The 13,863-nt window shown below is 35.9% G+C and overlaps 1 protein-coding gene across 1 annotated transcript in view; it reads left to right on the forward strand.

The window, feature by feature from the left end:
* The window catches only part of cacna1g (calcium channel, voltage-dependent, T type, alpha 1G subunit), a 224,892-nt gene that overhangs the window by 200,333 nt on the left and 10,696 nt on the right, over positions 1-13,863 (forward strand). Inside the window, exons 28-34 of the mRNA XM_059532382.1 lie at positions 766-899; positions 1,880-1,950; positions 3,714-3,792; positions 5,877-5,998; positions 6,133-6,546; positions 9,289-9,432; positions 10,634-10,756. Coding sequence (XP_059388365.1) covers positions 766-899; positions 1,880-1,950; positions 3,714-3,792; positions 5,877-5,998; positions 6,133-6,546; positions 9,289-9,432; positions 10,634-10,756 — 1,087 coding nt within the window. The remainder of the gene's footprint in view (positions 1-765; positions 900-1,879; positions 1,951-3,713; positions 3,793-5,876; positions 5,999-6,132; positions 6,547-9,288; positions 9,433-10,633; positions 10,757-13,863) is intronic.

A 13,863-nucleotide genomic window follows, 5' to 3' on the forward strand; every position in this document is an offset into this window, starting at 1 on the left:
TAAAGTTAGCCGCAAAGTTTCAAGCCATATTTAGACAATGAACATGTTGAGAAGTCTACTGGAAAAGAGAAGTAACATCCAGGTTCCAATAAGGGTTGTTTGCACAAAATGAAGTTTTAAATTCTCATCGCTTTCCATTTTTGAAATCGTGTTGCACACTTTGCCTGGTGTAATTTTAAGGATATGCCACCATCAAGGCCTTTTGAAGTTGTAAGATTGAGGGAATCCTACTGTGATATTGAAGTGATTAAAAAAAATAGCACATTGGGAAGTCATTCTCTCTTAAAAAAAAAAAAAGAAAGAAACTGAAATTTCCTTCTTTTGTGGCAAGGAAAGCAGTTACAACAAAGAAAGGATGCACTTGACAGTGGAGAATTATGGATAATGTAATTTTGCTTAATAAACCAGCTAAATGTGTTCATCAACAGTATACAAAATAAATTCTCACATCAATATAAAACTATTTTTTTTTATAAAACTTAATTTAATAATTTAATGTCATTTAATTTATATTAAATAAATATTATTGAAATACAGTAAATTGTAAGAATTTTTCTTAAATAAAAAATGGATAATTTTATGTAATTCATTTATTTTAATCCAGTATTTTTTTCATCCCAAATTAATATAAAATTCATGTGAGCACATCTTATAAATATGATCATTCTGACATGACTTGAAGGCAGCATTACTCTGTTTTATTTACTATTCATAATTAATTTGTAATTGCTATTTAAAACTAATGTAATGAGTGTCTTCACGCAGGTGGAACCAGTTGGATCTTGCCATTGTTCTGTTGTCTATCATGGGCATAACACTGGAAGAAATCGAGGTCAATGCTTCCCTTCCCATCAACCCCACCATAATTCGCATCATGAGGGTGCTGCGGATTGCTCGTGGTTTGTATTCTCTGCCCTCTTCCGTATCTTCCATACCACCATTTTTCCATTTTTCTTCCCTGCAAAAGTTTACACTACTCAGCTCTCTGCCTTTTAGCCTCAGTAGATCAGACCCGGTTGTGTATGTCACCCTTGGGATCTCTGTTGTTTCACAGACTGCTCAGCAGAAGCCGTAGTCTGTGTAGAAAGAGTCCAGATGGCTGTAATGAAAAAATTCAGTTCACATAGCCACTCTACTTATTTCTTACACACACACTCACAAGCTTATACGCTCACAACACACACAGTGTGGGAAGCTAGGGTGCTTGTCTATTTGGAACTATTATTCTTCCTCTAATGAAAGAGCTGCTGGGTGAGTCTTTATTGATTATTCCCTCAACAGAGATGGCCAAGCAAACACACCTGCTCAAATGTCTTGTGTTCTCATCAGGTTGTGTGTGTGTGTGTGTGTGTACGCATACACAGCCTATTTCTTCCTGGACTCATTCAGACATTCCTGTAATGAAATTCACAGGCATCATCCACTTATAGCTATGATTGCAATTAACCAAACCTCCAAAGCAGCATCTCTTACGTGGCTGAATGGCCTTGTCATCAACATCATTAAAGCTCCGTGTGTGTAGTGCACGACCCCAATAATAGCATGCTTTGTGATCTGACCACTGTGAAAATTACATGAGAGTTAGTTTCCACTGGCCACATTTAAAGAAACTCCACTGTGTGCGTATTTTTTGCTGTCTTTTCTATTAAAACTCATTTTTGTAATACATTAAATTAACTGGGGTCACCATTTTTTTGGGACTTTAAGCAAATTAAATTGATGAAGTAATATGTATGTTACACAAGATTTCTATTTCAAATAAATCTACAACTGTTTTTTATCCCAGTAAGTGCACTGGTAAACAAAAAGTGTATTTGAAATGGTCTTTTCATGTATATGAGTACAGTATATACAGTAAGCGGTCTCTCTCTTCTTTCAGTGCTGAAGCTGCTCAAGATGGCAGTGGGAATGCGGGCTCTGTTAGACACTGTGATCCAGGCCCTGCCTCAGGTACCGCACCAAAATTTTGTCTGTCTCCTTCACAAAGTTCTGCTCTCCACTCATCCAGTGTATACAGCGCGGTGAAAGAATGTATCCCGGGACCCGTTCACCGTTCCTCTGGAGCCCCTCTGCTCTCTAAAGGCCTCATTTACATAGTCAGTCTGCCATGAAGAGGCCAAAACAGTGCAGATCAGCTCTGATGGGCTGCTTGGAAAATAGCAGAAATTACAGAAGCCAGAGAAGAAAATCTCCAGCATGCGCATTCTTTGATAGCATCAGGCTCCACCGCCACCTGCAGAGTTTTTGAATTGGAAATATACCGCACCACAGGACTCACTATTAATTCCAGTCTCTCCTTTAGCACTCCTCAGATATGCACTTAGATAATCAGACATGTAATTCTACTTTAACTAATTGTCACTAATTGGATTAGATCATGTTTAGCCATCACCTGATCTCAGCATCACCTCCTGAAGTAATTTCACTCTGGCGCTTTGACTTTCAAACAGTTTGATCTTTTGTATTAAAGTTGCTTTTTTGGTTCTGGGCTATTGATCTACTCTCCCACAATTTGTGAGAGGTGATCCGTAACAGTGTTCTGAGATATCCTGCCAGATTGTGTCAGCTTGATCCCCGTGTCTTGAATCACTGTGAATCCAGCCAGTGAAGAGTGCACTTAAGAGAGATTAGGGTGGGAAAATAGCCAGACTTGCAAAAAGAAATGTCAGCGCAATCGGATTTGTCAGCACATCTAATCTGATTCTTTTTATTCCTTTCCGTTTTCCTCAAAATCATATCTGATCCAGTCGTCTGTGATCACTCTGCATGATTGTTTTGCATGATTCTTCTCCTAATCCAGCCGGGTGTAGGTGGGTTCTTTCTGTTATGCAGTAGCACATGAATATTACTGGGTTTCTAGATATCAGGGTGTACTACGCTTAAAATAAATAATTGAAATTAATTTGATATAATTTAATGTGTATCTTAAAACATTTTGATAATATCATACTGCTTTCTATAATTTTATATAGCACACTGTAATATTTTGTAAGTCAGGCAAACCAATTTACAACAAAAAACATCACTGAATTATGTTAAATGATATAAAACAGTATTCCCAAGACATGTTTTGCTTGGGGGGGGGGGGGGGATTACATATTTATTACTATAATTATTAATTATTAAAATTAATAAATTCAATAAACTAAAAACATTTTTTTAATTATAATTTAAAAAATCTCTTAAAGTGATGTGGCAAACATGGCAACATTCATTCAAATCAGTGTAGTGAAATTTTTTAAAATTCACACCTATGTTTAAGATAATGTGATAACCCATTTTTGAAATTCAATTATTACAATGTATCCAATATAATATGACATGATCGTGACATGAAAATGTCCTGCATAACAATATTGACCCAGGGCTGAATAGATTTCAGGTTTGTATATGAGGAGAAAGAGGGAGAAAGAGAAGAAAGAGGGAATTGGATCAAAAACAAGATGCCAGATTTGTTCTCTATGAACATGTCTGGAGCACCTGCCTAACTATTGCTACAGTAAGCCACAGCTTCAGCATAGTTTGAGTTTTAAGTTTACAAACCTGGCAAGCTCTAATCAGGTGGAACACAGCTGTCATCTTCTCACTTCACGACTCTCTCTTATTGGCTCATCACAGGAGGTATTTCTAGGTCTACCCTGTCAGTTTCCTTTGCGCTCCATGACATACTCTCCTGGCTTTCTCTCTCTTTCTCTCTCTCTTTCTCTCTACAGGTGGGGAATCTGGGTCTCCTCTTCATGTTGCTCTTCTTCATCTTCGCTGCTCTGGGAGTAGAGCTGTTTGGTGACCTGAGTAAGCATAACAAACACACATAAATAAGGACCGTTTTTTCTCATGGTCTAATTCACTCAGACGCAAACACTCCTTCTTACACACACTCACACACACAGCTATGCAGTCCTCAGGATCTTCCCATCTAGGTTTTATTTACACTGAAATGTAAATAACTTACATTCCCTAGGGAGAGCGTGACACTACTGCTTGGAGTCCAAAAACTAAAAACTTGAAATATGCTATATTGAAAATATGAAGTTAACTTTAACTAAACCCAGAGTTAAGAAGCCAAAATAACTTTGAGTGTCCCAAATAAAAATCTTTCAATTATTTTCAACAGTATATTTTCAATATAAGTATTACAAGAAAAATTTATATACTACTTTATACACTATTATAGGCCAGACGTAAATGCAACACTTTCAATATTATATGTTACGGGATCCAACAATCTATTTATTAAGGGGTCCTAAAAAACAAATTTCATTCATTTATTTATTCTCTTTATGATGTTGATTAGTCCACTGATGTCGTAACCTTCTAATCCTCTGATGCTTCATAATTATGTTTTAAATGGTTTGATTTATTACTGTTTATTTGTTTTAAATTGCTGTGAGATCACTTTTACATATTTCAGAAAGCTTTCCATCCTTGTCTGTAAGGGCAAACCATAAATATGGTACCTGCAGGAGAGTTTCTCTAAAATACGTGGCAGGACATTTGGCACTGGTTTACTGAATACAGCCTGCAGTGATTCATTGCAGCTCAGCACAATACCAGGGTTGATGTCATTTCCATTTCCAATCAGCCGACTCGAGATAAACATATAGACTTCATAATTCATATCCAGCTTTACAATGCTGTCCAAGTTCAATATATAGTCTGCTGGCTGAACTGAGATTGACTGTCTGCAAGGCAAACTTTTTTTTTGTTTCTTCTCAAATAAGGATCTATATCGATCATTGAGATTATTTTTAGATAGATTATGTTGGTCTTTATACATATGTTGTTAGACGGCCGCACTTCCAACATATTTGGACATTCAAATGCTATTTCATCAATAAATATATGGTAATACAGTTAATATAATTTGAAACTTTGAATGTACATTTTGTACATATTTCTTCTTGAGTATCAGGTCTCACCTTATATAGAATAACCTTAATCAACTGGCTTGGACTTCCAATATGTTTTGCTTATGTTGATTTTAGAATTTGCAGTTTGTATATACATTGAAATGCATGGTACCATCATGCCAAGATCAAAGGAGCTGCATAATGAATGTTGTTGTGATTTAAGAGTTTGGAAAAAAAAATAAAAGCCATTTTCAGAGTTAAATGTCAATTATTTTGTAGTACAGTATGTAATATAATCCATAAATGGAGAAAGTTTCAGAGTGCTTGCAATATGTTTACATCTATATGCTCACTTCAATCAAAAAAAAAAAAAAAAAAATGTATATATATATATATATATATATATATATATATATATATATATATATATATACACATATACATATACATATATATATATATATATATATATATATATATATATATATATATATATATATATATATATATATATATATATACACACTAAAAAATGCTGGGTTGTTTCAACCCAACTTTGGGTCAAATATGGACTAACCTACTGTTGGGTTAAATTTTGTAATTACATTTTTAACCCAAAAGTTGGGTTAGTCCATATTTGACCCAAAGTTGGGTTGAAACAACCCAACATTTTTTAGAGTGTATATATATATATATATATATATATCTGTGGGCCTATAGAGAACCTTTAACATCCATTGAACCTTTTTTCATTGTATAAACGTTTCTTTATAGTCGATAAATGTTCCATAAAAATATTCAAATTTTATTTGCCCAAAGAAAACAATGGTTGTTTTAAGAACCGATCACTGTAAGTTTCTCTGGTGAACCTAAAATTGTGTTGCTGTGATCCCAATTTTGGAATCTTTATATCTGAAAGTGTGTGGAGTAAATTAAAATTTAAATTTTTCACAGGACTGGAAATATGTCGATTAGCACATGCCCAGAACATGTACCTCAGACCATGACATTTTGTTTCTGTCCCAGTATGTGATGAGCTGCACCCCTGTGAAGGTCTTGGCCGTTATGCCACATTCAAGAATTTTGGCATGGCTTTCCTCCTGCTGTTCCGTGTATCCACCGGGGACAACTGGAATGGTATTATGAAGGTGGGACAGTGAAATTCATGGTGAATTTCAATGATGCACAAGGTTTAATTTTAAATGCATTGCTGTTGTTCTGACTACGGTCGTTAGCAACCTGTTCACCTATCATTTTTACTCTCTGTGCATACACGTTGCAGGACACGCTCAGAGACTGCTCCCAAGACACGGGCATCTGCTACAACACGGTGGTGTCCCCTATTTATTTTGTGTCCTTTGTACTGACGGCCCAGTTTGTGCTGGTCAATGTGGTGATTGCTGTGCTCATGAAGCACCTGGAGGAAAGCAATAAAGAAGCTAAGGAGGAGGCTGAGCTAGAAGCTGAGATGGAGCTGTTGGAGGCTGTGGGAGGAGATGGAGGAATACCCCGAGGACACATGCAACCTCTCGGATATGGTGACGTAGGTGGACCAGGAGGGTCGCCATGGATCTCAAGAGACTCTCGAGACATGTCGGGACCTCTTTACCCCACAGACAGTCCACCTGCAGACATACGCAGGGACTCTGAAGACCACATAAAGACAGATCCTGATCCTCCTCATCCGCCATTAGAGGTGAGTGGATGTGAGGTCAGTGGTGTGTTCCTTCAGTGGTGTCCTTTCCAGGCTCAACACTTTGCCATGTTGTATTCTATGACATAAAATACATCAGTAATACCCCCCTGTAAACTTGGAAAAGGTAGTTGCTAACAAGTGGCTAAATGTGGAACAAACGTCATCACACTGAACAAGTAAACTCATCACTCAGGAATTCACAGCTTTGTTTATAATCACATGTTTATAATTGTTTATAATCACACTTTTGCAAACTATTCTTACATAAACTTTTAATATTATTATTATTACTAAATGAAGAGTGAATGAGTTGTCAGAAGATCAGTGATGGTATGACCATGATGTAGATTGTTTATAGCTTATATATATATATATATATATTTTTTTACTTCTGGCAATTGTATGTAGGTTTCAAAATTCATAAAAATTATGTTTATTTGTGAAGGTTATAATGATGAACCGTAGGAATCATAAACCTTTTTTGGTCACAGAGCTTATTTTCTGCAATAATCCTTAAGCCAGAGAAAATCCTTTCTGGTTTTTGTCAAGGGAACCAGGGTGATGCTTAGTTCTGGGTTGGCCTACAAAAATACATCTTCACTGCAACACACTTTTATCTAAATCCAATATACTGCTAGACATCATACCATTTGCAACATACCCACATACGTCACTGATGCACATTAAAATAATGTTTCTGGTTCAATTAGATGCAAGCATCTGCTGTATGCTTTCCATTACCACTGAAAATAATTTTGTCCTTAAAACAAACATAAGACTTGTTTACAGCAGTGCACTTGCAGAGGAAGTCGATGGAGCAAGACCTTCCAGAGCATATAAAGGCCAAAAAAACAACAACAAAAAAATCCAGAGACTTGTTTGTATTAGTACATTCATATATTAATTTGTCTATACAAAATGTGCATTATTTGATATGCAAGTTGTTGTTTTTTAGCAGTGGGACTACTGAGATTTTGGTTCTGCATTACCAATCTAATTCCTGTGGATTTGTCTCTATGTGAAAAATCCCTTTTTGGTATTATTGCACGTATCATCAGAAAATTTCAGGGTTTACTGGCTTTATATGGTCATGAGAGGAACTCTGCATAGAAGAAGATGGTAAACAATTTTGTTACTCTAGTCATGTAAACACGTATAATGTTTAAGCCTTGTAGTCCTATTCATAACATCGTGTGCTTAAAAATGTATTTCAGAGGAACGCAGTGCCCCATTGACTTCTGTTCAAGTGCATAATTGTAAACATGGTTTTTCTTTAAAGAAAGTTATTTTTTGTGACAACACCTCAAAAGGATAGTGAATCAAAAAATGAAAATTTAATTTCAAAATGTCATTATTTACTCATCTTGTATGTTGTTTTTACACCTGTATGACTTGTCCTTCTGTGAAAAAAAGAAAAACTTCACTATTAACTAAGAATATCCTTCTCAAGAAATGTCTTATTTGCTGCTTATTGATCTTAAGTAAGGTAGTTGTCATAGTAGTTAGTTATTGGGGTAGGGTTTAGGGATTTAAAATATGGTCATGCAGAATAAGGCAATAATAAACAGCCAATATGGATGTACTGTAATATGCACAATTAAGCAAGTAGTTAACAGTAAAATATTCCCAACAATAGTTGTTGCCACCAATATTATTCAGAATATCTTATTGACATGAGGGTGATTAAATTGTCAAAATTCACATTTTTGGCTGAACCCTTGAACTTGTAACTCTGAACATTCTTTTAAAAACATGATATATGATATGAATATCTTAATTTTGCTTGATATGTAGTATTTTTTATCACCAGTGTGTCCAACTAACAGTTAACTGTTTATTAGTTAAAAAGATTAACTCAATGCAGACTGAGTATTTGCCAGGGCTTTCAGATCATTACTAACATGCATTTAGGTTTACTAAAAAGGCATGTTTTAAAACACGGGATTGTTATTTTTAAAGTGGGGGAGTCCATTAGTTTCTGTTATTGTCAAATGGAGATGTGACTGTTGTTTGCTCCTCATAAATTTAGTGGTCGGAGGTCAGACTGATGCCATGAGAAAGTAGTGATACAGACCTCTTTTTTTATGTAGGCTGGTTATTTCAAGAACACCAACTATTTTTTTTAAGTTAACAATGACATTATCCCTTCAGCTCTCTTCTGAAGTGTGGATGTTTTGCTCGTCATCAGGACAAATGTTCATAGAGCTCTAGTTCCCCCTTGTGGATGTCAGTGGTAGAATCAAACGTTTTACCTGAGAGCGATGCATATTTGTAAGTTCAGAGCCCAATACTGCATCTGATTAGCACATAATGCATTGTACTACTGATTTAACTAAGAAATGCATCTTAGCTAAACTGGTTTAAAATTATCAGTTCACTGTCATCACTTAATCACCGTCATGTTGTTGCAAACTTGTATCTCTTTATTCTGAGGAACAGAAGTCCATGGTAAAAAAATTCAACTTTTGTGTTCCATGTTATTAACGTGGGTGACTCAATGACGACATCTTAATTTTTTTTGGCGAACTGTCTGAGTAGCATGTTTATCCTTCCGTAAATCTCTTTTCTGGCTGCTCGTGTAATAGTCTACAAACTTCTCTCCTTCCTTCATTTCTCCTCTGTTTTTTTCTCTGTGTAATCTCATTCATGTCACCCCTGGTCATCTCCTCTGCCTCTGTCTCTGTCTGTTCTCTTTCTCTCTCTTCCTCATTCATCCTGTCTGTCACATGCTGGGGCTTTTAGCGGAGGCCTATGTTTGACTCAGTTTCCCTGGTGATCCAGGGCTCATTGGAAGGAGAGCTCAGCCTCATGGACAACCTATCTGGCTCCATCTGCCACTACTACGCTCTGCCCCCACTTCCCAGCAAGCACTTCACTGAGAAACAGGTCAATGGCATCCCCGTTTACCCAGCTTTGCCTTGTACTACACTCCTCTGTCTGTCTCTTTCCCTTCTTCTCTCCCTCCTTTTCTTGCTCTGGACCACTTAAACTTACATAATAGCACTGAAGCTTCTTTGTGTCAGTTACAAAACCACCTCTGCACTCTGGGATTTCCAGCACTCTTTAGAAGGCAAGGACTTGGTTCTGCTCCAGTAAAATCCATTTGTTGAAGTATACTTATTTCCGGATCCCATAAGAGTGACAAAGTTTAGCAAAATTGTGTGAACTTTGTGCCTCGTTCCAAAGATCATTAATACCCGAAAAAGTGATGGACTCGTCAGGCTGGAGTCAAAGATGTAATGTGTGGATCGATAAAGAGCTGGACTGCTGTTGAATTATGCAAGGAAATCGCCTTTGGTCTGTTTCACATTGAAATATTTCATTAAATTGCATTAGCATTGCAAAATGGAGTCTTCTAAAAGCTTCTCTTTTTTATGTAATTGGAGAATCTGTAATGTCTTTATGGAAATAGCTGGTGCTCTTATTTTGACGACTTTGCAAAAAGTTGTTCCAGCTCAAACTCAATTAGACAATGCAGCATGCAGGATTTTGCCTGCTGACGTTTGAGGATTTATGAAAGAAACTGCACATTATTTCTCTTTGATGGTAACTGAGTTTGACCTTTTGTTTTTGATCTGACTTTAATGTCAGTAACTCTTTTCATGAGTTTTCATGAGTTCATGAGTGTTAATTTGAATTGGAAGTTAAATTGGAATATAAATAGGAAGAATTATAGTATTTGATTTCAAAGAAATTCAACCTAGATTGAATATTTATCTGTCTGTGTGTCTATTTATCTAGTCTATAAACCTGCAAAACTTTAAACAAAGCTTTGTCAAGCCAGCACTAAAAGTTTGTCTTGACAAACCGTTCTTTCCTAAAAATTGCAGTTAAATGAATTTCTTTGAATTTGAACTCTTCTTCATTACATTGGAATTACTGGAATTTTTAAATAACTTTCTCAATCCAAATTTGAATGGAGCACAACTCTGGTTTCTACGCACTGAACTGTTAAAAATGAACTGACTTCACCATATTTAGCTGTATTAATTTACTTGCATTAATCTGTGTGATAGTCTGTGCGTGTCTTCTAACTATGCATGTGCTGTTTGCCCATCTCACTCTTGGCTCGTCTCTTCTTCTTTAGATTCCTCTAGCCGAGATGGAGGCTCTGTCTCTGGCTTCGGAGAAATCCTGGTCCTTAGCTCTGACGGATGACTCTGTCCCAGATGATTTTAACCCTCTCTTACTAACCAGTCAGGAGTGCAATGTATTTAACAGTAGAGCAACATTCATTTTCCACTCCTGCCTCTCAGCCTTACACTGCTTCCAAAGACATCTGCCCTCTCAAGCCTGCTTCAGTATTTGACCCTGAATACTTTAGCCCTAGAGATCTTTTAGCCCTATAATAGATGCCCTCGGTTCAATGTTTTAAGATAGTTACAGCAGTTTTAGCTATATGTTCCTCAGAGTGGCACCTTGAAGGTCCCCTTGGTATCTTGTAGTACCTGATAAAGTTGTGGTAGAACTAAAAGTGTAAAATCGTAGTGACACTACTGACCTAAAAAATAGCTGCTTTCAAATAAATGCAGGCTTTCCAGTGCTAAACAGTTTTTCTAGAAAACATCATCTGACAAAATGAATATTGAATCACTTGCTGCTGTTGATCAGTATATTTTTTTTTTTACTTTTTGCGTACATACACTATAGTTCAAAGTGTTTTTTTGTTGTTGTTGTTGTTGTTTGTTTTTTGAAAGAAGTGTATAATGCTCTCCAAGGTTGCATTATTATTATTATAAAAAAAAATAAAAAAAGAATACAGTGAAATACAATTTATTTAATAAATAATAATTTGTTGCATTTTTTTTCCCTATTCTAATGTATTTTAAGATGTAATGTAAAATGTAAGGTCTTCAGTTTCACCAAATTTTTCTGAAGTCACTGTAATATGCTGATTTGATGCTCAGGTGACGATTATGATGTTAAAACTCTTTCCTTCAGGATTATTTGATAAAAAAGAAAATACAAAAGAACATCATTTATTTGAAATACTTTACAGATCTGCACAATTATAATGGATCATCCTTGGCTGAATAAAAGTAATATCATCTTTAGAAAAATCAAACGGACCCTAAAGATTTGAATGGTACTGTACATTAACTATTTAAAAAAAACTGACTGTAGTTTAGTTACTTTATTATACAAGTAGCGTGTATACTGACAAACTATTTTGTAAGCTTCCCTAACACTGGTGCTTCCTCTCTACATGTGTAACCTAATTAAGTACCTGCTGTGCCAGGGCTGTATGATTAATTTATACCAAAACTATGCCAGTAATCTGTTTTCTGACACTTTGTATTCTGATGAATTTGTAAAAGTAGAGCATCTTCATTATAATCACTTTATGCAGAGCTGAGAGGCAAGTGCTTTTGGAAGCTTTGGGGTTTTCTAACCGCCCGCTCCTCTCTTTCTCTTTCTCTCTTTCCCTCTCTCTGTACATTTCGCACCAGCCTGTTGTATGGTCCAGTCCAGTAGAGTAGTATGACTGCCTGTCAATCTGCTCCTTTCCTGTCTGGGTTCTGCAGCTATGTCCCTGTTCTTCTTCCCACACGTCTAAACATCTAAAGGCCATTTCTGAACGTTTTTCTCCATTTAGTTTCTTCACACTTTTTAAATGTTCCAATTTGCATCCTCAATCTATCTGTCTGCCTATCTTCCTGTGTCCATTTGTTTTTGTTTCATGATTTTATCTGTGTCTTATCTTTTGTGTATTAAAAGTGAAGTTTCTCCCTAGTACCATACTTCTTGAAAGAATATAGGAGTGTGGTATGGGGTTGGCTTCTTCTGTCTGCCAGCTACAGTACAGGCTCTGGGCGCAGCTTCTGAAGGGAGGAGGCTGATGGTTTCTGTCACCTCGCAATTGAATTAATATTCATTGTCTCAGAACTATGCCCATAGATCCATAAATAATTTATACATAGCATTTATCAGATGAGTGAGATCTAGATCCAGCCTGTTCTCATTTTTCTGTTGTATTTATGTGGATGAAAAAAGGCACTGTGTGATGAAAATGTGCATAACTTCATAATGTTCATAAAGCAGGTTAAAAATAGAACCATAATTCTAAATTGGAGTGTATGTTACCCACAAAGAATGATAATGAATGATGCAGTGGAAAGGGAGCAAATGTACTCAAAACACAATTAATCACAAATAATGATCAGAATATAATCAAGAAATATTAACAAAACAAATTAAATCTCTGTGTAAGAATATGTGGACTTGCATGAGTGTAATTTCAAGGAAAAATTCAACATAAATTAAAAAAGTAATAACTATTGTTTACTAATCTCATGTCATTTCAAACTTACATTTTTTCCACATAAAAAAAAATAGAACTTCTTAAGAGTGTTACTTCAAAAAAAGGACACAAAAACACCAAAATTTATTATAAATGTGGTTCTTGAAACTCATTTAACAAACCAAAATGTCCTAAGGGAGTATGTCTGATTCAATCTGAATTCAATTCACTAAAAATAAATTACTTTAAAAAAAAAAAGTAAAAAAAAAAAAAAAGTTTGATAGCAAATGTTTAATTTTTTAGTCATCATTAATTTAAATGTATATACAGTATACAATACATTGATATGAAAATAATCACTGGATTAGATTGACATTCTGGTGTGTGTTACTTCAACAAAGGACACAGAAAAACACAAAAATATATCATACTTTCGGTTCTCGACTTATTTAACAGATTAACGGACCAACATTTTCAAATGTAGTCAATGGGCCGTATCACGCGACCGGCGCAATGCGTCGCAAGGCGCAGCGCAAGTGTGTTTGCTAGTTTCAGTCCGGCGCCGTTCGCATTTTCCCGTCCAGTGCCACATCATTTAATTAGCAAATGCATTTGCGCCCATTTGTGCGCCCATGGGCGAGCTGGTCTAAAAAAGAGGTGTGTTCAGGCGCATTACTATTTTAATGAGCTGACAATAGATTGCGCCATAGACCAACTCAAACCTGGTCTAAAGTCTAAAGTCAATGGTGCAAAAAATTTTTTGTTATTTAAAGAGCGCGTTGGTAAAAAATGCGCCTCTGGGCGGGTCCACAGTGCACGTTGACTTTGCTTATTACACACAGGGATGCGCATCACACAAACATGCCAAATATTAAAAACAAAAGGATTACAGTGTAAAATAATATTAATGTGTAGGCTACATAAATATAATAATGTAATGATGCATAGTCATATCATGCATTAGAATTAGGCTACCTATTTGCAATTCAGCCTATTACTCCTTATAATGACGAATTAAATTCTACTTCATCTCATGCCTTCTTCACCTAGGGAAGCTTTGGTGGATTCCTGCTTGT

Source organism: Carassius carassius, chromosome 40 (genome assembly GCF_963082965.1).
Source record: "Carassius carassius chromosome 40, fCarCar2.1, whole genome shotgun sequence".
NCBI lineage: Eukaryota > Metazoa > Chordata > Actinopteri > Cypriniformes > Cyprinidae > Carassius > Carassius carassius.